The 25,022-nt window shown below is 35.3% G+C and overlaps 1 protein-coding gene across 1 annotated transcript in view; it reads right to left on the bottom strand.

The window, feature by feature from the left end:
* The window catches only part of tmtc2b (transmembrane O-mannosyltransferase targeting cadherins 2b), a 94,346-nt gene that overhangs the window by 4,541 nt on the left and 64,783 nt on the right, over nt 1–25,022 (bottom strand). The window contains exons 3-11 of the mRNA XM_043216753.1: nt 20,343–21,168; nt 19,225–19,339; nt 17,796–17,881; nt 16,298–16,482; nt 15,647–15,725; nt 12,711–12,832; nt 8,052–8,133; nt 5,972–6,086; nt 1,943–2,006 (exon numbers count right to left, since the gene is read on the bottom strand). Coding sequence (XP_043072688.1) covers nt 1,943–2,006; nt 5,972–6,086; nt 8,052–8,133; nt 12,711–12,832; nt 15,647–15,725; nt 16,298–16,482; nt 17,796–17,881; nt 19,225–19,339; nt 20,343–21,168 — 1,674 coding nt within the window. The remainder of the gene's footprint in view (nt 1–1,942; nt 2,007–5,971; nt 6,087–8,051; nt 8,134–12,710; nt 12,833–15,646; nt 15,726–16,297; nt 16,483–17,795; nt 17,882–19,224; nt 19,340–20,342; nt 21,169–25,022) is intronic.

The raw sequence follows: 25,022 nt of genomic DNA, 5'->3' as shown, positions 1-25,022 counted from the left end.
AAAAAACTAAATCCATAGAAAAATGGACAATGCATTTCTGTCAGGACATTTTCAGCTTACAGATGCTTTCTTTAACCCTAAAGCACAACACAAAACAAGACGTAATTCAATATAGCAAACATCTGTGAAAAAATCCATTTGGAAAATTCCTTCATATCAACAATACACTGGACCATAATTTTACTTTTATTGTACTTTTTTTTAATATAAAAAAATTATATGGAGAATTGGTATCGGTATGATTTATTTTAAATCACTAAAGTGATACTGTAAATCATAATATATGTATTTTTCTCCATAAATAAATGCATTGGTTCAAACTGTAATGGGATTATGCAGTAATTTTTTTTAATGAAAATTAATCTTCCATTATATAAATTTTACATCAAATAAAAAAACAAAATCAAATAAAAACAAAGCTGCTTTAAAAAATGTGAAAAGATTTACATAACATTTGTAATATTATTCATAGTATTCAGTCTGGCATCAGCGTAACACCTGCATTAAAAAAAAAGCTTATATGGAAAAGTTCATATTTGTATATGGATACTTGTGCATGTATACTATTCAGAAGGGTATAATGTTTAATATGTTATTCAAATGTTTTGTAGAGAACCACCATTTTATATTTCTGTAGAGCAGGTGCCTTTATCAACCAAAAACTCAAAATAACTAAATAACCTAGAGCCTTTCTAGATAGTGTCAGGTGAGAGGAAGTGAGGAGCGGAGGGGAATCTGCCCTGCTGAGGCCTCAAGACGTTTCCTGACCTCCCTGCTTCCTCTTCACCCTACACTCTAACTGCACACTATCCCTCACAACACCATCCTGGCATGCAGTCACAGCATCAGCGGTACCAGATGTGGAAAGGATCTTGAGACTTTTGTTGAAACAGCTGCTAAGGAGACAAACATCCCTGAAGACAAAAAGTCCAGACACTGTACAACACTGAAATAAAGGCGGCATTTAGAAAAAGAATAAACAATATAGAATAAAGAAGGTTAGCTACAAGTATAAAATAATTTGATAAGTAATATTGTTGAGTCCACTTCAAAGTAACAACATAAAGGAACTAATAGGTTACATTTATTTAACAATTTCTGACAAGCATGGTATGGCCTGTATACCCAGTAAAAATTACGCATATATTACAGCTAAATGCTGTTTAAGAATGCTGTTAAATACAGTAGCAGTGCTTTTGTTATTATTTTTAATTAAAATTTCAATCCCAAATGTGTTTTTATACAGAGACATAATAGAAAAATAACTAGAAATTTATGCACAATAGTTGGTATAAAACCCAGATTTATTATATAAAATAAAGATAATCATAATAAAACAAATATAATTTATATAAATTGATAAATCTAAAATAAATGTATTAATTGCTATTATAATATATTTTCAGTTAAACATTTAATAATACTACGATTATTATAAATAAACAAATACATTTAATTCATTAGAAACATATTACACTTTTGATTTAATTAAGGTTTATGAGCCATATTCCACAAAACCACACGAAACAAGACAATTACAAAACAAAAACGTTATCTAAAGTTGACTTCACCTACCAGGCCAGGACCTCATACCAGCCTTCTAAAATATTTCATTTTTTCACTTTGCACTTCTGTCTGACGAACAGGGCAACTTCCTTTCAGGCAGCTGCAGACCCGAACATCAAACGCATCCACATTTTCCAAAGAAATCAAACAACTGTGTGTTTTGCGAACTTCACAGTACACTTCCCTGACATACCGCGTCTCTTTAAAGTTTGAGACTGATGCTTTAAAAACAAACCCCAAAACCGCCAACAGAGCTTGTACAGTTGGTCACCGATACAACTTATGGGGAGCAGCTGAGTCACACCAATCATTTAAAGTCAACCACCATGTGTGTGCATGGCACACGGCCCACGTGCAGCACGGCTTGGGTACTTACGTTGGGTCTCAGGTTGGCTGCTTGTCTGTAGTACTTCTCAGCGGCATCATTGAGACTGGCTTGCCTGAAAGAGCAAATAAACATTGCGTGTTACTTCATCCTGTTGCACAAGTTTATCGCTGGCCATTAAACCGTGGACTATTTGTTAACCAACTTTAATGCCATGGAAAACTAGGCAGAAGCCAAACAGGGTTATAAAACTGCCCGGCTTCACAATGTTTGAGCAGAAAAGGTGCCCTCATTTCTTAGGTCGCGACCTACAACCTCATGGATGCTCTTTGAAGATCTTTAGCTTCTTTACAACTATAAGGTTTTACTTTTTCATGGGGAAAAAAAGAAACATCTACTAGCTGCTTGTACCTGCTGGTAGCAATATATCCTTATTTTGAAGAGAGTTCAATATGGAGACAATGACCGTCGGCCAAAAAGGCTGGGTTGTAATGATGAAAGAAGGCTTAATATTTCCTTTATTTATGATAGATGACCGCTTCCTTATACTGGCCAGTTTTATAAACCCTCCTTCATCCTCAACAAAACTCTTTGCTGAAAAGAGCTAAGGTTAAACGTTTCAAGAAACAGCTTTTTATTAAGGGAAAATAGTATGTACTTTACTTGAAATATTCAAGCAGTGAGATGATGGATAAATGATATGTGTGGAAAACATTTCAGTTTTTTTTTACCTCGACAGAGATACAATTTAGGAGGAAATTTCTACATTAAGGATAAAGATGCACTTGGGCTTATGTGGATGACACGTTTGAATTCAGTTTGCAACAGCTTCCAAACCATCTTCCTCCCGTGCTATTCTATGAAAAAAAAGCCAAAAATAAAATAAATTGCTGAGTGAGAGAATGTATGGGGTCATGGTGAACTGCAAACAGCTAATAATGGTGTTGTCCTTCCCTTTGTACAGTGAGAGAAAGCATTTTTAGGTCACAATGTTTAGAGTTGCTTCGTGAAAAATCAGCTGTTATAGAAGTAGGTTACAATGTCCTAATAGTTTATCTACCAAAAAAACTAAATATTAACAGGAATAAATAAGAATAATTTAAGTTGAAGTGTCATCTAAAACAATCATGCTCTTTAATTGTAATAGAAGAATATTAACGTGAAAACAGAAAATAATCTGAAAACAGTAACATTTATTTTACTAGTTGATGCCCAGTTGATTTATAGGTCAAGAAAATAATAAAAAATAAAAAATAAAAAAAATAATAAATATAATAATTTATATATATATATATATATATATATATATATATATATATATATATATATATATATATATATATATATATATATATATATATATATATATATATTTTTTTTTTTTTTTTTTTTTTTTTTTTTCTGATTTTTCTGTTTTCTTAAAATATATAGTGGCCTTCATCAAAAAGCCCTTATTTAAGCATCAATCTTGAAAAGAAAATCTGTCTTCCTGTATTAACTGGCTTGACCTCTTCTGAATGTATATGGATAAAAAAAATGACCTGTTAACTAAAAACAAAATCAATTTTGGGGTTCTCAACAGTGGACTTAAGCGTCTAACCAAAACCATGTGTTACCATTCACCCACCACAATTCTGTTTTACTATTCTTTCCTCCTGAACGATGAGTCTGTGTAATTTTCACATTCACATGAACATAATAAAATGGGCTTGATCGTAACCACAGTTGTCTGCAGGGACAAAGGATTCTGTTATAATCAACAGTGGGAAAGTGACCACCCTTAATGCAGAGTCAAAACTGTGTTAGGACCGCGTTGGTCGTCACGACCACAACTGCAATATATGGTGAAAATCTAAAAGACAGCATCAAGTGAACCTCCCTAAATCAGATATAAACCTCCAAAATACAATAAACCAAATGTTTAATTTTTGGCAACCAAACATTTCCTCCACCCCACCGCAGTCTACTCATTATTTCATTCCAAAGTGGTCACCAACCTTCCGAGAAAAAGCATAAAATTATTTCATGACCCGTAGATGTAACCATGTAAGACTGCAATACATGAAAGCTTCAATGGTAAGCGTTTTGTGTACAAAGCTATAGAACTCCTCACAAACAAATGGAGAGCTATGAATTATGAATTAATATCAGGAGCAACAATGACTGAAAGCAATTTATCTGAAATCTGACGGCAATTGTCTTGAAATGTATAGTATAAGGAGGTGCTTTAAAGGAGCTGAATTTAGACTAGAAGGAGAGACTTGCTAAAATCCTCTCTAAAATGTATTGCTAATTTATGCTTTTAAGGAATAGTTCACAAAGAAATGAAATTTGCTCATCCATGGAACTTTTGCAGTCCAAACAGCTGATAAAAACATCACAATAATCCACACCAATAAACCGCAGTCCATCAATAAACATATTGTTAAGCTAAAATCAAAAGGGTAATTGTGTAAAAAAAAAAAAAAAAAAAAAAAAAAAAAAAAATTAAATCCACTATTAAGATTTATCATCAAATTCTGGACAAAATACAAGCCCATATGCTTCCTCCAGTGAAAAAGTCTTTGAAGCTCCAGTTCTCATGAAAATCCACCGACTATTTGTTTAGTGTTTCGGACTGTTTTCATTTAACCTGAACATATTTCTCTCCTGATTCAGACAAGACATTAATAGCTCTAACTGTAGCTAGAAACAATGGTTTGAAGTTAAGATGTCTTGATGGATTTGTTTGTCACAAACGCACAGCATACGTTTATATTAATTGACGTACTGGAGTCATGTGAATTACTGTGAACTTTCTGAACTCTTATTCTGATGGCACCCATTCACTACAAAGGATGCAATGCTAATTTAATGCAAGTGATATAATGATTTTTTTTTCATATAAAGAAACCAATTCTTCAGCATCTTGTCTGAGGGTCTTTTTTTTGGGTAAACATTTTGGGTAAGCTATTTCTTTAAAGTACTGCAGCTTTTCCTTAAACATACTGCAAAAAACAAAAAGAAAAGAAAGCAGCCGATGTAATGAACGGTCTTGAACTTAATACGATACTTTCACAGTCACACAAGCGCAACAATAAGGGAGAACTTTATTTAAAGTTGTAAAATGTGGCATTTTACTTTGCGTGGCAGTGACATAGTTTAGCCGCGGTTTCGAATAACCAACACTCATTTGAAGAGGGCAAGGAAACTGATAGCGAGGAAGCAAACTTGTCAGACGGGCCCCTGAAAGCCGCACATCTGAAGCGGCCTCGTACTTCCCCACCCCACTCAAATCCACCCCCCCATCCGAGAGCCTTCTGCAAGTTCTTCCAAGACAAACACACTAGGAACCCGATCTTCAAATAAGTCGGTCTGCAAGCTAGCACGAAGGCAAGGGGACACAGCCTAAAACTGCAATTAACAACCAAGTGTTCTTGTAGCATAAAGCACCATGCAAAATCTGCTGTAGGGTTGGAATACTTTTTAGAAAGTGTGTAACTATATACCATGTGAACTCCATGTAGCAATTATGAGAAGCGTATTCAACAGAAACCTCGAGGCAAGGGTATTAATGCAGGCATTCCATTACACGTCCTGTGTAGCGCTGCGACAGAAAGAAAGTGTCCATGCAAATGCGAAGGTGGAAGAAGTAAAAGAAAAACATAAAAAGAAAGAGAAAACCATCCCACAGTGCAGAAGGTTCTGCTTCAGGGTCCGGAATTATCAGTTGACATCAACTTTTACATACAGTAACAATTATTTTAACAAAACAAAACAACATGGCACCATTCTTTATTGAAATTGAATAAACTCTAGTTTTCAACAAAAAATTAACAAGAAGTGGAATTGCAATGTGAATTTAAGGAAGCAGAATTATAAACAAAAATGTACTTAAATTGTATTTTTTTTTTTTTTTTTATCTATTATCTATCTAAGTTTGCCATCTATCTATCCATCTATCCATCTATCCATCTATCGAGAACCAATTGGCTGCTATGTGCTCCATAAATGCTCTGTCCAGGAATATAGGTATGTAATCTTATTGGGGGAAAAAAAAATGATATATATGTCTGTATGGATTTAGTGTGTCCTCCTCACCTGAGCATGTGAGCTGCACTGAAAACCACATCAAATTCTTCACTGTCCAACTGGGCGGCTTTTTCTGCCATTTCAGCTGCCTCCAAAAGCCGCGACTCCTCCAGCAAAAACTGACCTGAGGAAAAAGCAGGGAAATTTCATTTTATATTTGCTCTTACTCCCTCTTAAAGACAAATGCGAAATATTTCCTTTGGCTGTGGGATGGAGAGTTCGGTCTGCCCTCTCAATGATTTTGTGAAACACGAGATAGCAGGAGTGCTGCACGCCGCGCAAACCATCTGACAGACCATTTGTCCAATTGAGATTTCTCCGATAGGCATGTTTCCGTGACAAATTAAATGCTTACTCCTGTAAGGTTGTGGAAAGGGAACTGACGGGGATCTCAAACCTCTGCAGTATCTTTGCTAGAGGCATCGGTCAAGACTGAAGCGAAATAAATAGCCTGTTGCTATTTGGCAAAATGGCTCTCTATACTTCTAAACACTCCTGGGCCAAAACCGAGCATTTTTTCCTAAACAGAAATGACCAAAGTGGAAACCCAAGGAGCTATGTAATTCAAAGTGAAGATAGCAAGAATGCCGTCACTGATTATGGCATTTTTGGATGCCATAATTTTAATACAAACATTACAAAAATCTGACGCAAAGCATGGTCTCCCTCTCCATGGTATATGACAGTCTATCACGCGAAACGGAAAATACTTAGAAGAAGCCACGTTCTCTGATACAGTGGTTATGCACTAGAGAACAATAGAAGGAAATACAAGATCATCCTTATGGCCTTTGGATAGTACGTGTTCTGAAGATGTCTGATCAGACACGTACTAAATTATATTACGCAGATGCTCTGGCAGCGATCAAGTGGAAAACATATTGTTGGGGTTAGCCTGTGATTCTGTTTATCTGGACTAAATCCATACATGGGAGCATCCAGGGACGGGTCAACCATAAAAATCTAGGATCTAAGGAAAAGCATGGAAGACTTATTTGTTGAGACAAAAAAGTATTTTTTAGGATCTTAATAAATTATCATCATGTAAAAAAATAACTTTTTTACATTAAATTTTAAACTGTACTCATATTTTAAAATTGAAATCTAAAACTATGACAGCATACTGTACAATAATATACAAATGCATTAAAATACTTAAAAAAAAAATCTAAATGACAGTATGAGAGTTTCGTTTTTGACAATTCAACTTGAAAAATCACACGAACACGCATCAAAGACTGATGCAGCAGACAAGAAATCATTGAATAAAGTTATTTTCTTTTTGCACATAAAAAGTATTCTCATAGCTGCATAAAATTACACATGGATTATTTTAACAATGTCCTTTTCACATTTCTGGGCCTTGAACGTGTCAGTTGTGCTGCTGACTACAAAAGCTCTTGGATTTCATAAAAACAAATCTTAATTTGTGTCCCGAAGATGAATGACGGGTTTTTTGGAACGACATGAGCTTCAGTATTTAATGACAGAATTTTACATTTTCGATATACCTTTAAGACTGAAAATAATGATGCGATGCGCAAAAAGAATCATCTTTAGAAAGAAAAAAAATTCCTGGGAAGTAAACTGAGCTCCAAAAGTCTGAGTCTCAGTTGGAGAAAATGGCCGCAGGCTATAATTTGGCTAAATCACATTCGTGCAGACACACATGAAAACTCCTTAGAGAAATAAGGCCTCGTTATCTCTCTCCGCTTGCAGAGGCGTGGGTGGTTTCGTCTCACTGGAATAACATCTGTATAACAGGTACGCTTTAGATAACCGAAAAACAATGACTTCCTGCACAGAACCATCTATCTTGCAGTGAAAAAGCCTATAAATGTAACCTCAATTACAAGACAAACGTCGACTAAAGAGCAAAATACGAACAATTATGGCCAATGTGGAGTTGGGGAGAAACCACACAAGACGTTGTGAAGTATTTCACGAATTTCACTACGTCAGCAAAGCTAGAGTAGATGCAATGTGCGGATTCATATACCTCACTATCTCTGCATTACTGGATGACTAGCTAATGTTGTTTCAGCCCACATTTGCAAGTTGACGAGGAATAAAATAAAATAACACCAACCATAATGCATATAGCAGTTTCCTTTAGTGGGATCGAGCTCGATCGCCTTGAGAAAGAACTTCTCCGCTTCCGTTTTCTGACCCTGAAACGAAAATAAACAAAGCATATCAGGAATTTCTTCAGGGCGAGGTTTTCATGGAAACTTTCATTTTTCATTTCTAACTTTTGACCTGACAAATAATGTTCACTACAGCAACAGGAAACGTGCTTCGAAATATCTGTGCATAATTGCACTTTTAACTTCGCAGCTATCTTTAAATAAAGAAAAATGAACAGACAAAAACAGCAACCAAAAAAAAAAATACAATCATATTTTATATTTAATGAAATGGGATTGCATGCATGCACACTAACTACAAACAACTGAATGAACGAATAAACAAAGTTTTGATTTAAAAGATTTCTGAATGATAAGAGAAAAAATATAGAGGGAATATTTAGTGATCATTATGCAAAAATATTCCAGAGAACCGAGTGATAAAAACTGAATGTATCTCCTGTGCATCTTAAAACCTGACGTTTTCATACTGGTTCCAGTCTGGGATGTATTATCATGACCTATTCTCCCTTGATTAACCATGCGTGGATTTATCTGCAGACCAGATGCAAAACAGTGATATATTTTTATTTACATTGTATAATTTAAATCCCCAGCGCAGCGATGTGTAACTTTAAATCAATGCACTGGACTCACAGCTATGCCAGCACTTGATAGAGTCAGCGCTGTTTAATGTTAGACATGGATGTTTGCAAACTTACACCATGTCAGGAGTGTGAGAAAAATACTTAAACTTGGAACACTTAAACTGTATAGTTTATATGCAATAGGGGGAAAAGGTTTTAAAGAAAGAAATGTCTTATTCTCACCAAAGCTACATTTATTTGATCAAAATGCAGTAAAATCTGTAAATATTGTGAAATATTATTACAATTTAAAATAACTTTTCATTTTTTACATTTATTAAAATGTTTTAGATTTTATGTTATGGTATGGACTTCAATCATTAGTGTCACGTGATCCTTCAGAAATGATCTTAATCTGCCGATTTGCTGCTCAAAAAAAATTCCCTATACCTGTTTTGCTGCTTAATATTTATTTATTTTTTACTTTAAAGAATAAAACAGACATCTTTACTGTCAATTCCGGTAAATACTTTGATCGATTTGGCGTCCATGAATAAAAGTATTGATTTCTATAAAAAGCATTTTACTGACAGCAGTCTTGTTGCACATGAAAAATGCATGCCTTTACTTCAATGAGGAAAGATTCAGCACAAAGATAAGCGTAGTCAATTCCTGACAAACACACGTCTCAGTGTCATCCGCCGAGGTCGTGTTATCACTTTCAAGCAATATCCTGCTTTACCCCCTTTACCCCCTCTGAACACACACACACACACACACACACACCCCTGTGCTGGACCCCCGACCTCCTTAATCTGAGCATGACATCAGAGAGACAACAGACACACTGCTGTTCCTACGTCTCTGCGGTGTTCGTCAACGTATCCTGAGCCTGATTAGTGACGGAAATGAGAGAATTCAATAACGCAGCTGAAACACACACACACACACACACTTGCGTCCCTGGGGTTGGGCTCTTTGACCCGGTGAGTTTGTGAAGGGAGGTCAGGGAAGGTCAGCACAGCAGGGGAAAGGACCTAGTTTTATCATGTCTCCTGCATTCGACCCCTGACCGTGAAGATTTCCCCGTTCCCCACCTGGAAATGATGCCGGGACAACGTGGTGCTGACAGGATGAACACCTCCTTATCATTCATTTATATTTTTAGATTTTTACATTTGACTTTTTAATTAATAATTCTATTTCAAATAAAGTTTTTTTTAAACTTTATATTTATCAAAGAATCCCATAAAATATTGTAAATTGACGTAAAAAAAAATTACAAACAGCACAACTTTGAATTTAAGCTTTAGCTTTAAATAATTTTTAATATACATTACAATTTTTTTAATTACAATAACATTTTACAATATTTCTGTTTTTAAAAAGAGACAGTGGTGGGATAGAAATACGCTTTATTAACTAAACCAATTATAATGGGATATTACATCTAGAGATGTCAATTTAACGAAATTTATTCAGTGCAATTAATTTAAAAAAACTTTTTTTTATGCTATTTCTTTTAACAATGATATGTGTGTTTAATTAAATTAATTGGAATATTACAACATTAAAAAAAACCCAAAAACATTCAGAGTTTCATTGAACTGACAACCCAAATAATGAATGCTGCCATGTAGAGACGCTACAAAGTCTACTTAACAAAAGCACATCATTCACTAAACAACAAATACTCGCTACACTTGATCAAACTAACAGAAGAGCACCAAACTTTTTCCTTTCATCCATTCAAGTTGATTCAAGGTCACTGAACTGATCAAATCACTGCCCAGGCCCCCTCACCTCCGAGGAAGCTTTGTTTTCACCCAAAGGATTATGGGTACTCGTGTTTTACTCCGTTTCTGCATTAACCAAGCAGAAACCGCAAGGACCTCGGAGATTTGAGCTGAAAAACTTGCTTCAAAATCAATACAGCTCTGAAGTGAAGACAACACCTTTTGAATTTGCTTTCACTTGAGCGAGTTTCATCACAGCGGTTCGGTTCTGTGATGGATCGACTTTGTCTCTGGTGGACTGACTTACTCGATGGACGCCTTTTTCAGTGGCTTCATTCGGGACGTTTGTATAGATTTCTTGCTTTCTTTGGTTACAGTACGAGTCCCTGAATTGAGACGTTTGAGGAGAGTGCGTCTTGGGGATTTGGATGACTGAGACGAGAGCAAGAATGACAAAGAAAAGAGAGGGACAGAGACACAGAACCCTTTCATCTGGCATTGCTTATTCTTGGCTGTGTGAAATGATGTAACTGGCGGAAATGTGTGGTTAATATAAACTGTTTATGAAGAGCATGCTATAAATACTACACTGTTTTTGTTACTTGCACCAAGGTTTATGGCACTGTCAAGAACACCTAAACAAACAAAATATTTTTTTTTAAAGTTTTAATAAAAAAAGCTTTAAAAGTGTGCTTCATTGCTGACTTTTTATGTTTATATTTGACTGATATATTATGTGTGGGTGAAAAAATAAATGATCTATGATGCATTTTTTAAATAAATGCAGTTCTTAAGATCCTAAAAATACAATTTATCACAAAAAAAAACCACAACTGCTTTAAACATTGATAATAATAAATTAGCACCAAATCAGCATATTAGAATGATTTCTGAAGTATTATGCGACCGTGAGGACTGGAATAATAATAGTAAAATTCAGCTTTGCCATAAAAAGAATAAATTACTTTTTAAATATATTAAAATATATTAAAAAGTTAATTAAAATTTTAATAATATATTAAAAACAGCAATATTGTGAAATATTTTAAATCAAACTAATTCAGTGTCGCTAAGTGTAAAAGACATTTTCCGAAAAAAAAATTAAATTATATTTACATATACTTTACAATATTATACATTTTGTGGCCCTGTACATCTATTTTTGTACATCTACATCTATCTAAAGTAAAGTATATAGTATTTAGACATTTTAGCTATTGCTTCGTCTTTTTTTAGTCTTTTTTGAGACTGATAATAAAGGAGATTTCCTATGAGCATGTCAATATAAAATACCTTTCTTCTTTAGAATAGAGTGCAATGAATCGTTCGCGATGAAAACAGGAACCTGTATTAAAGTAAACGGGGTCAATGTTGACTTTAAACGATACTGCTACGTAGAGGAGATCTCATCACACCTCTCGTTTGATTTTCTTGTCATCCTAGCTTAATCGTGAAGCTCCATTTCGGTTAAAACCCCTCAGCACAATCCCCTTAAAAACAAAACAAAAAAAAAAAAACCCCGCACACTCTGCTTTCCTTTTGAGCTTTCAAATATGGTAAATTAAGACGGTCTGTATTTTCTTTACATAATCAGCTGGTGGTGGCCACATGAACGAGAAAGGCCTGAAGTGCACCATATGGCCAGAGTGGAAATGAAACGAGACAGACACAAGTAAACCTGAGACAGTCCGCTCCGCTGCAGAGCAGGAACTCTCAGAGCCATCACCTCCTCTCAACCCTTTTTAACACGTCTTCTCTCTTATCTGTCCGCACGGATTTCTGCTGAGTGAATTCAGACCCAGGGTATACGTGCGAGAGATTTGGCCTTCTGTGTTTAGCTGGTTCACTTTTTCAGTCTTAAATTTCAAGATCAGAGAGAAGGAAAGAATGCGTTTGGCCTTAAGAGATGACTTCTCAGTTTAGATGTATAAAAAAAAAAAGGTTTCTTTATATAATAGCGGCTACTCTTAGACACAGAAAGCCAATGTGTACTCAAGCTCTTTTACGCCTAAAGGGTATTTAATGTTTTTTCTACAAGACAATCATGTTTTAGTTTTAATTATTCAATAAACTCATGCCTCTGTATTTTTTTTGGCCTGTAAAACAGCTATGTAGAGCACAAACTCGTAGGGGTGTGGATGAACGCAAAGGATCTGAAATTATGATTCATTTTTCATTCAAGCATAAACTACCACTGTTCTGACCTTGAGTGTCACTAGTTTGTGTTCAAACTTGAAATTGTTTACTAGCCTGAATAATTAACATCTAGCCAACTCAATCCCTTATTCAGTCAGTTTACCGTCATTGCCAGGAGCTTGCCGTAAGTGAGGTGCGCAGGTATATGGTCCGGTTTGGCTCTTAGGGATTCCTTATACCAGTGTTCTGCCTCCGTCGGTTTGTTCAGCCTCATGTAGGCCTCTCCTGTGAGGGGAGGAGACAGAGGTCAGGTCAACAGGTCAGAAGTTAAGGAAGCACATAACCGACTCCCTTGCTGTGGTTTATGCCACAGCAGAAATTAAGGCAGTCAACTGAAAATGACCCACAAAAATTCAGACAGTCGATGAAATGTGATACTGGAGCATTAATGTAAAACGAGCAGAGTGAAACCAGCATTAAGTCCCTCGGGATTACTGACCATTCAGTTATTTATTAGATTATTTTGATGGATTCTGCATTTTATCATTTTATTCTAAATAAATAGATTTCATGCTCATTAAGGTTGCATGTATTCATTTATTTGTTGTTACGGACCAAATAATTTAACACTGTGAAATATTATAAAAATTTAGAAATCCGTTTAATATCTTTTCAGAGTGAACAGAAAGTTCAAACAAATTTGCATCAGAAATCTTTCGAAACAAGGCAAGTCACATTTGATCAATTTTATTATTTTTTAAGGAACATTTATGAAATGAATTATTATTAAAATTCTTAATTAAAATGAACAGATACCATTTACTTACAAATATATACTCGCGCAAAATGCATTTAAAAATGATTCATTAATCGATTGTCAATTCTTTTAATAATAAATAAAAGCATAAAAAAAACGCAAGAAACTAAAAAAAGTACTATGCATACTCCTCTAAAAATACTATCCTCCGGGTCTTCAGCACAGCAATTCAAAGCCATGCCTGTCCCAGCGCCAACCCTACTCTTATCCAGATGTAAAAGCTGACTCCTTATGACACAAGTATAAACACACACTCCTATCCTTTAAACATCATCTAATACCTCAGCCAGCCTCCAGCTCCCACCCACCTGCAATAACACACACGCTCCTCACAGTCAGATTATTACAGAAGAGCGTATCACAGCTACTTCACTGAGATAACACAGCCTAAACAATGTTAATGTAATGTAATTAGAGCTAAAATAACATAAGTAGAGGGTACGTGACTACACTGGGGTTTCACATGACCCGCCAGTCTCAATACACGTTCGTCCGCACCAGTGTCGTGTGGGTGTCAAATATAGGACAAGCGGGTCATTAAAACAGCCTCCAGTCAAATAACGCTGGAATTTTCAGTTATTATTTTAAAGATTAAAAAAGGGACATACTGCAGATGGCTCAATAATGACAGCCGGGAACGGTGATGTCACGGCAAAAACTCTTGCCATGTTTGTAAATTAATTGGCTTTGGAAACGTAGATTTTGAAGAAATAAAGAAACTATGACTCGTTTAGGAAAACCTTAAACGAACACAATTCCTCTTTCTTCACGCATTTGTTTTGTGCAATAAAGAGGAAGAGTATGATCGTGAATGTAGCGATGAAAAAATATACTACAATGTTGTAATCATTTCATTCAGTGATCAAAAGTTAGATTTCTTTATGCATTTTATAAAAGACATTTTAGAAGTTACGAAATATTTAGATTTTCAATTCTATTCGTATTCATTCTGGATCTTGTGACACCAAAGACTGGAATAATGCTGCTGAGAACTTTGCATCATGAGAATAAATGACTTTTTATATAGTATATTAAAAATGGATTAAAAAGGAGTTTTATGATCCAATAAATGCAGCCTTTGGTAAGACCCTGAAGACATTAAAAATAACCCCAAACCTATGGATGGTAATGGTAGTGCGCAAAACATTCACATGCTGGTATATTTAGCGATTTAAAGGGATTGTTTAACTTTGTTTAACAGATACGATCTGACCTCCTCTGTCAAGCTGAATTTGGCTCGGCTGGTCGGAGACGACAGCTGTCGATTTTGGCTGTTAGAATGAGCCCGATACAGTTGAAACAGTGACAACAAACAAAAGAACACAAACCCAGAAAAATTAACAACAAATGAGCTTGGAAAGAAACGAACATGGGAAAACAAAAAAAGAAAGAATTACGATGGGAAAGGACAAAATACAGTTAATTGTGAGAAAATGAGACGGGAGGGAAAGGCTGAAAGCCGCGGGTTGGTAAATGTGTTGCATAAGATATTAAAATCTAACAGTTTGCTCTCATGCTCTAAATAAAAGAACGATTCTCACGCTCTCTGTATTGTACAAATCCTCTGACTTATCTTGTTTGCGAAGCTGTTGACTCAATCTGACAAAATCAATTTCTTGATCTAAGAATGCTATGGAAGTGGGTTCACCAGAAAAAGGCAACATTACAATTACAGACTCACTAGTGAGACAAGATAAAAACAATATAGAGTTACAGTATGCAAGGAATAATTTACAGTAAGTCAGGTATTATTGCAAAACTGGAACTACAGTCTTATTTTGGATCACCCTAAAGGGGTTTATTTTGCAATAATGGCCTGCAGACTGTACATAATTTGACTTATTGCATAACTGCTCACCAAATAAATATATAGACATGAAATACTGATCCGAGTTGAAATTATTTTATTGCTGTGTAGACAGCTTAACTAGCTTATCTTGTCGGTTTTATTATCTTGTAGATAGCAGAAGTCTCTGCTAAGAAAAACACTCTTATTAATCAAGGATGAATTAAATTTATTAAAAGTGAAGGTAAACATGTCTTATTTTAATATCTGAATTAAACGTTTTCTTTCGAACTTTCTACTCCTCTCTCCACAAAAATAACAAGCAGCACAACTGCTTTCAGCATGATAATGTGAAATGTTTTTTAACTCTAAATCAGTGAATTAAAATGATTTCTGAGGGATTCTGGAGTAATGGAGCAATGTTTTTTTTCTTTTTTTTTTTTTAATTATATTCATACAAATATATATCTGGAACTAAACATTCTGGAGAGCTTACCCATCATATTATAAAGGCTCTGTGGGGCAAACTGCCTAGGCATCTTCTGTATTGCTTCTTTATATACAGATATGGCCTCCTAAAAACAGAAGACACAGTTAATTCATAAAAGGCACGATTATAAGCATGTCAAAAAAAGTTAATTCATAGCAATCCATAATTTTCACAAACAGAAAAAGCTAATTATTTACTTATTTGTGATTTAACACAGTGTCAGCAACAGTGGCTGTATATATATATATATTATTATTATTATTTTTTTTTTTTTTTTTTCTCCATTGTGACACACAATGAAAATAACAAAAACAAAAGGGGTAAGAACCCTTACATAGAGTCTTTCAGCTTAAGGAAGTTACAATCGTTCCAGGAGAATTATTTTTTACAATGTCTTTTATGAATAAAAAAGTAGTATTATTTTAAAAGTCAATTAAATCGAGCTCATAAGTTTGAAATACCACATTTTGATGATCGTTCTATTCACTTCATGCATTCCCTGTGAATTCAATTGGAAATTGCACACTTCATTTCCTAAAGCATTGGTTTTTAAATTTGTGCTGTGAAAACCGACTTTCACATAGATCCATTGCATCAGATTTGGTGTGTACAGAAATGAAATAAAACTGTACTAAACTGTACTAAAAAGCGTCTCACCTCCTGTTGGCCCTGCTCGTGAAGAAGCTTTCCCAGGTTATACAGGCAGCTGGTGACTGAGCTCTTGTGTGCATGAGGATCCTTCAGGTTTTCATCTGGGATATCGGCACAAGTCACAAAAGTGCGCTTGGCCTCTTCTAGACGGCCCTGGTTCATCAGAACAATCCCTGTGTTCAAGTAGGCGGCTGAAAGAGAGCGAGGAAAAGGGGTCAATATCAGTGCAAAAGGTAATGAGGCTTATTGAGGCTCAGAGAAAGACTTCCACTGGGGCTGCAGGAATCAACTAGTTGATTTATGCAGATCAGCGGCCTGCAGTCTAGTCGATAAGGTGCCAATACATATTCACTATCCACCCGGCCAGAATCAAATCTAAATCAGCAGGGGAATATCCACTCCAGCTGCAGGCTTCATTCTGATGCTCTTAATAGACCATACATACACACAGAACCACAAATTTAAATGAGTTTATATCACAGGACAGCACAATCTATCAGGACTCCTGCAGCAGGGACTCGGGGGGAGTAGACATCCATCACTCCCCTCAGAGCTGCAGTATGTGCGTGCTCTGATCTCAAACTATTACAGATCTCTTACAGATGTCTCACAACACATTAACGTGGAAGGAAATGCTACTGCACTAAAGAAGCACGTGAGGGAAATAGCAAGTGAGGAGATGTTCTCAGTCTGAAATTCAGGGACAAATTCTTTAAACGTGACTTTAATCAGAATTCTTTATTAAATGAGCTATTATTATGTATATTTAATACACATTTTATTTTTATTTAATTTTAAAGTTTTGCATTTTTATTTAATATTTGTATGTTTTTGCTACTGACACTTAATTAAATAACGTTTATTAATATTAATATTTACTCTTATTACAAGGGGTAAATGTGCAATGCAATTTAATGATATTTCTTTTTAAATATATTCAAATATATATCTCCTGCGAAACATGGTAGACTTCCTTTATACTGGCTGACCAGTTAGTTGAATCTAAATGTCTTACAGAACGTTTTACAGATTGTCTTGTCCCTGTGTAAAGAAAAATTTGACTTAAAAATCCCCAGGCCCCGATACACACATCATGATAATTGTCTCTCTGGGCAAATCTAGTCATTCAAGCAGAGCAGCAATAATTTCCTCCCATGACATTTAAAACAACATGGGAAATTCTATGAGAAACCTTAATACGGCCAAAAATAGCACATGCATTTCATTTGGACAAGAGGCAAGCAAATGCATGCACACTGGGCCAGATAGTATAAAAGGATTTTGGCCTGGATTCTTTTTTCTGTTGAAATCGAATCAAACGTCAATCATTCCTTGACAAGAGTGGAAACAGTGTGTAGGCCTGTGAATCATCATTATTTCTTTAATGCTGGACGCACGCACACACACACACACACACACACAGACCTTTTAATTTGTAGTTGCCTGGACACAGTGAAGACTGAGGAGGCTTGAAATTGTTAATAAAAAGAGGAGCTGTACTTACAAGCCAGCGTTGGCCTGCTCCCAATGGCCAGCTTATAGTAGTGGAGGGCCTCTGAGAATCTGTTGTTTTCCTGGAGCAACAGACCCCTGCGATCCAAAAGTGAGACAAATGAGAACAAGAACAGTTACAAAGTATTTGTAACACAATTCATTCAAATCAACAAAAAGGAAAAAGACAATAAACAAACCACTAAATCTGTATCATTCATCACCTATTTTTTCCCAGTGATACTAATCGAGTTAAAAAAAAATTAAATGGGCAAAGCATTGAGTTTGTACAAAGATTACAAAGGCTAGTGGGAAGAATTATTATTATTTCCCCAAATGATGATGATGATGATTATTATTAATATTATTTTATTATAATTAATTATTATTTCATTATTATATCAACTGGGCACATTTTATCACGATGAACTACCATGCTACATTAAAAAGTCAAACCTGTTATTTTCTCAGAAAAATGAGCAGTGAGAATTTAGAAATAAAATAGATGATATTTATTATTATATACTACATTTGCATTCAACTGTTCAATATTTAATTGAGTTAAAGAACTATGAAATCAACTTTGAAATCCAGAGAATGAAAACAAACTCAAAGCCCTGTGTTTGTAATAATTTAACCAGGCTAAATGAGAGAGAAAAAAAAGTTTCACAGTATTATTCAGAACTAATTATTCAGCAAAAACAAATGAACAGGAATGAAAACATTGGTAACACTTTAGAATAGGTAACACTTGTTAACTATTAACTATTACAATTTCTCTCAATAAATTCTTAATTTGCTTCTTATTAATAGTAAGGTAGTTGTTAAATTTAGGTATTGTGTAGGATTCGGGATGTAGAATAAGGCACTAATATGTGTAACCCTAAAATAAAGTGTTACCAAAGCATTTTTTAATGACATACAATTAGAAATCAGATTAAAATAGCATTAAATTCAAATTTACTTTCTGATTTCCATGCTAATTATTATTATAATTAATATAATGTTATTCATTGAAAAAGCATATGCAGGAAAACATCCCATGTACCGTATGACATGTAGTGTGAAAAATCTATGACTCTAAACTCGTGCACTGGGTACGCACTTGTTGAAAAATTAGATGCATTGAGAATGGTTTTGTAATCAGATCACAACTCCCTGAATTAAAATCAAATCTGATTGTGAGGTGCCTAATGATTTCCATCCCCACTGTTTTAAATGGAAACTGAGAACAGCCCAAACGTTTGCAGTATATGAATTATGTATGAAGCGCCTTCACGCCCTGACTGCGGGGGTAATGTGTCTGGGGAGGTCCCCGACGCCGTCCTCCAGAAGGCTGATGAATCTGGGGACAGTCATAGACTGGCCTTTCAGGAGATTTCCTCAGCTTTACTAGGACAGATCAATAAAGTCAGCCGTTAGGAGGAAGTTGGCTCACTCACAGGTTATACAACATGTCAGCCATGTTCCTCCGGTAGTACAGAGCGTTCCTGTAGGCTTGCTCGGCCTCCATCACCTTTCCCTGGTTCTTGAGAACGTTTCCTAAGTTACCCCAAGCTGAGAAAGAAGAGTAAAGCATTACAATTCAGGAAATACAAGAAATCGAGGAACATCTAAAACAATTTGTTATTAAAGCAATTCATCAAATTACAAAAATTACAAAATAGTTTCTACAACATTCTATTTCGGGTATGATTTCTTGTTGCATTATTGATATCTTTGATATGATCGTTTTCAGAAAATTTCAGAATGTTGCACTTTGGCTGGTTAGGTTACATCATAGTGCAACGATGTGAGACTTGCGAATGTTTTGCGCTTCCAAGTCACATAAGTAAACTTGATACGGAATCTGAAATTCATAAAAGCTTATGAGAGGCACAAGGAAAAACAGTAAATTACATTATAATAATGCAATTTGAGACGCTACCCATGCGTAGAAGCTGTGCCATAGAAAGGACGAGAATACCATAGCCTGTAAAATTGGATCATGGGAGGTAATTACTAAGTCATATTGATGCAGTCTGGCTTGATAAATGATTTAAATGAAATTGTGACAATCAATTTTAGAGATTTAACAAATGAAGATAACGGGCTGTCGTTAATGGATGGAACTGAATCAGAGAGGACGATAATTTAACAGTTCAGTGACTCTGCTCCACACAGAAAATTAATTTGATGCATGAATCCAAGTGACTGATAAACTGAGGGAACTTTTAATGATTCTAATGTATTAAATCATCATCTTGTGCTTACAATTAATTAACATTCTCTGCCCTAAATGGAAGTTAGTACTTAAAAAGGAATTTGTGCTTTTGTTTTTTATGCCAGCGCACACTTTGTAAATGTCAATATCACTTACTAAAATTAATCTAAGTAAATGTTTTAGATTTCTATTTAAATATCTGAGCCATAGTCCAAAATTGAGTACAGAAATTAAGAGAGGTTGGGGAAACTTGATAAATAAACTTCAAATCTTTTAATGATGAACGTTCATTTTTGATTTGCAGGATAATAAATGACCTCCTCAAAACCTCCTCAGACCCAAGAGGGTTAAAATTACCTTTAGCAGGGTTCACAGATATCCCTGACTTGTATAGCATCTCTTCATTCTGCCAGTCACGGTTCCTCAACATCGTCTTAATCCCAAAAAGAAGGACCAAGGCCGCTGAGCAGCCTAGCACCAAAGTTCTGGAGGACTTCCTCCGCAATTTGACATATAAAGCTCTCATCCCCACTGCTACCAACAGGCAGAAGCCCATACTAGGGATGTATAGTACTCGCTCCGCCACTACGAAACCTACGTAGAAGAATAGATTGGTGGCAGGGATGAAAGGAACGGCTAGCAGACCCAATGAGAAGACCACCAAACTCTCTGTGGTGGGCAAAGACGATGAATAGTGTTTTGCAGTGCCATTTGTTCCATTCATCTGCACTGAGTTTGAGTAAACAGTTAGGTGTTCATAATCAGAGCTACAACTGTGTCCGTTTGTGGACTTCCCGTTTGCTACATGATGTGCTTTCCCATTGGTCTCCTTGCTTTTGGTTGGGTAATGGCAAAGGCCAAACCATGCCAGCGCTAGAAGCGAGGTGTAGAAGGCCGCGGTGTGGAGGTTTCGCCAATCTGCAAAGCTCCTCACAAGAGGCAGGGCATCCATTGACCAATCAAAACTTAGCATGTCAGGGCACAGGAGGAGCCAAACGTTCATGGCGGGGAGAAAAAAGAACGTTAGCGTCCTAGTTAGAAAACAAGGGCAGTCTGCTGCAGGGTTGTCCGAGTTGGAGAAGTTCGGAGGTTTGTTTCCCATCCAGTAAAGCCGACAAGCCAAAAGGATGACACCCCAGAAGCCCAGCAGAAACACGCTCAAGAGCAGGTGCAGGTTCTTCTTCTGAGAAACAAAAACAGAAAAACAAGACTGATCAAAATACATAATTACTGGGATTTCAGAGAGGATGCAGCAGAATCAAACATATTCAAATTCATAAAACAAATTAGGCTCGGCAAATTCAACCTACAGTTCATAACACACACACACACACACACACACACACACACACACACAGATATATATTTTATATATAAAAATAAATAGAATAAAATAAAATAAATCAAACAAAAAACTATCAAAACTAAACCAAAGAAAAAAAAAATAAAATAAAATAAAAATAACCATCAACCACAAACAATACCAAAAACAAAATTCAATGAAAAAGTCAAACAAAAGCAAACTAAAAACAAAAACAATACATTTTCTGCAGCATTGCACTGAATATTTTCACAAATAAATAACATTTTAAGGAAAACACACCAGGGAAGCCATTTCTGAGAAACAAAACCAGGAAAAACAACATAAGAACAAAAACAAAAAGTGAGACTGGAATATTTCAAAAAGAATATGGCAGAATATTTTTTTATTCTGTATGACTTTTGGTTTTTCAACCCCTTGCGCTTACATCTGGACCAGGTATTATTACCAATACCAAGATTGACCAATAAGCCAAAAAATTCCAACTGCATTAAATATTAAATAAAAAATGAGAAAAAAGGCAACGGGTCCAAAAGTAAGTAAATTGAGACCGGAAAAATAAACACTGGAACACAATTTGGAACCCAAGCAACCTTCATGAGCAATTTGTTGGAGTCTTAAGAGTTATTCAATACATACTGTACCGCATGCACATACTACGGTTTCGCTGTGACATCAATCCTTGTGAGGTCTGTGATGGCTAACGAGAATCAGCCCTCTGCATCTCCGGTCACTGCAAACAATTTAAAACTCCTGCCCAAATGTAGACACATTTTCCACATTTTTCAGAGAGGCCAGAATAATAAACGTAGCGTCACTGACTGCTGGTCAGCGAGTACAGCTTGACGTCACGACACAAGGCATTCATCTCAGTCTCATACAGCCGGCTTTTACAGACTTTATAAAATAAACAAGATATGGCCTCATAAAGGTGCCAATCCATCATACTGCAACGCTGATATTAAACACTGCAGCATGAAAATGATTTCAGGGTATTTATGGAGTGTTTGAATATTTTACACATTAGGTAAAAGAAGAATATCAACCAGTTCCTGGTAGAGCAGCTGCATAGTTCAGTACGGCTTCCTTTTCGTGTTGATTTTGGATCACGGATGGCCTTAAGCAATTTTATGACTTCCTCCAAACACGGAACTCATTCGGTACGGACGGCAAACAAACATGCAAATGATTACTTCAAGGCTTTCGACAATCACCATTAAAGGGACAGTTCACCCCAAAATTATTTTCTTTTTCATGTCGTTCCAAACCTTTATGACCTTCCTCCTCCTGCAGAATACAAGCGGAAACGTTAGGCAGGATGTTAACACTACTTAAAAAAAATAAAGGAAGTATATAGCATTCATCCCTATTCATTTTTAAATGTATTCCACAGGTTTGGAACAATGTAAACAAATCATGACACAATTTTCATTTTTATTTCAGAAGCCTTACAAGATGTTAATGCTCGTTGGGAAAACGCTCATATTAAAGATTAATGTTGGAAAGATTTCCATAATGATTATTTGTGAATCATTTTGTCAGTCCAAAACACCATTTATTGTAACTTACAGTGAAATACTCCTCTTCCCAACTGATTCACTAACAGAATGACTGTGAGACGGTGAGTATGTGTTCTGCATTAATGTCCAGCTGCTTTATACAGTATAGATTTTTTGTCCTGGTTTTGGTCATCTCTGCTTTAGACAAAGAGCACATTATTACTCACAGGGGAAATGTCTGTAACAGGCCACTTACCATGTAATCATGTTATGTAGCACAGATGTATAGAGCGTGTCCTGAATGACATAACCTTTACAGTGAGACCCGAAAGGCACACAGCTCTGAATCTGTGACATAACACAGGAAAGAGCAACATGCCACCAAGAGAAGAATATATATCACTTTTTTTTTTTTTTTACGAAAAAAAAAAATTATATATATATATATATATATATATATATATATATATATATATATATATATATATATATATATATATAAATAATGTAAATTGAATGAATACTTAATTAAAAAATATAATCTGATATAAATATAATAAAATAAAAATAAAATGACTAATGACTAATATTTTTAGAAATGTATACATTTTGGTGTAATATTAAAAATATTTATTTTTTTTTTTTTTTACATTCAATGAATCTGTGACATAGCACAGGAAAGAGCAACATGCCACCAAGAGAAGAATATATATCACTTTTTTTTAACTAAAAAAAAAAAAAAATCTAAATGAGAGCTATTTAATTTTGTTTTGCAGCAGACTTAAGTAAACTCCATGTCTGTAAGACATATCAATCTGTCACCAATTAAAGTCTTGGACAACATCAAGTTAACAGCCTGTGTCTCTCAGTTCCTGTGACATCTGTTTAAGTTTACTGACCGAAGGCATGATGGGCGTATTAACGATCACGCAAGATGAATACTACAACAATAACTTGAACACATTTAAAATGTGAGCGCAGTTAAATACTAACATGATAAATATTTCATTGAATAAAAATGGTTTACATGATAAATACTGATCAGATCTGAAGGCCTTTTGATTTTGCGCATACAGTACAGCTGGCTGTTTCAGGTGGAACACGCACGTCCCAGCGGAGTGAACTGTAGGCTGAAGGGAAGAGGTCGTAAAGGGGCCGTCCCACGGGGGTCTTGAAGCAGCAGGCTACAGAGGCCGAGCGGAACGGTCCGACTGAAGAGAAACACAGAACTACATTCAAGCAGGTCTGAACCTAAACTGCACTGGTATGAAGGTCACTAATGCCCACATACTGTATATCTCTAAAATTTTGTGATGTATCGCTGGTTGGAAGAAAATAGTGCAGTAAATACAGCTTTCTGTAAAGAATTAAAAACGTTTTTGAAACAATTCTGTATTGATTCTGAAACAATGTTGATAATTTAATAATAAAAAAAATAGCTGAAAAACTGAGCAAAACTATTAACTATAAAAACAGAAATCAGGATTGGTTGCTTGAGTGTTCATATATAAATAAATGAATATTAATAAAATTAATTAAATTATTATAGTGACATATTAATCGTAATTATTACTCTAGTAATATATTACTCTAATATTGGACATTTATTTAAAATATTTACAAATATAAATCAATCTGATGAAAAAAGAGATTACAATTTGCCTATATACAAAATTAAATATAAATAAGTCTGTAAATTAGCTGTAAAGTGCTCATATATGAAAGCTTCACTTAAATTTTGTTTTGTGTATAATTACGGTTTTAAATATGCTTCTTTTTGTTGTTGCAAACAACGCTTAGGTCCCTTTAACATCTATCTACACATTACAAAGAATTGCAATAAGTCATCTTTATTTATTCATTTATTCAACCATCGCTGGTTGTCTTCGCACAGAAAAAAAAGCACCGTCACGATTCCCCCAGAGAGCTGACTGACTACAAGACGCCTGCCGTATTTCATGACAGCGTCAACAACAACTTTCCTGCAGCATTTAATTTGTACAAAAATCTAAGCTGTAAGACTTTTTTTTTATTTTGCTGCGTAGCAAACTCTGCTATTTCCTTTTGGTCACACTTAAAAGTGCTCACATACTTCACTACATCTGTAGTACAGAGGCGGTTCCTGTCCCTAATTAGCGAACTACACCAGTAAGAGAGCGACGATCACGCGGCATATAGGCATAATTACATCCTTGGAGTCAAAGAATTCCTACCAGG

The sequence above is a fragment of the Puntigrus tetrazona genome, chromosome 18 (assembly GCF_018831695.1).
Source record: "Puntigrus tetrazona isolate hp1 chromosome 18, ASM1883169v1, whole genome shotgun sequence".
Lineage (NCBI taxonomy): Eukaryota > Metazoa > Chordata > Actinopteri > Cypriniformes > Cyprinidae > Puntigrus > Puntigrus tetrazona.
The sequence above is the reverse complement of the archived record's forward strand: the minus strand, read 5'-3'. Positions and strand labels throughout refer to the sequence as shown.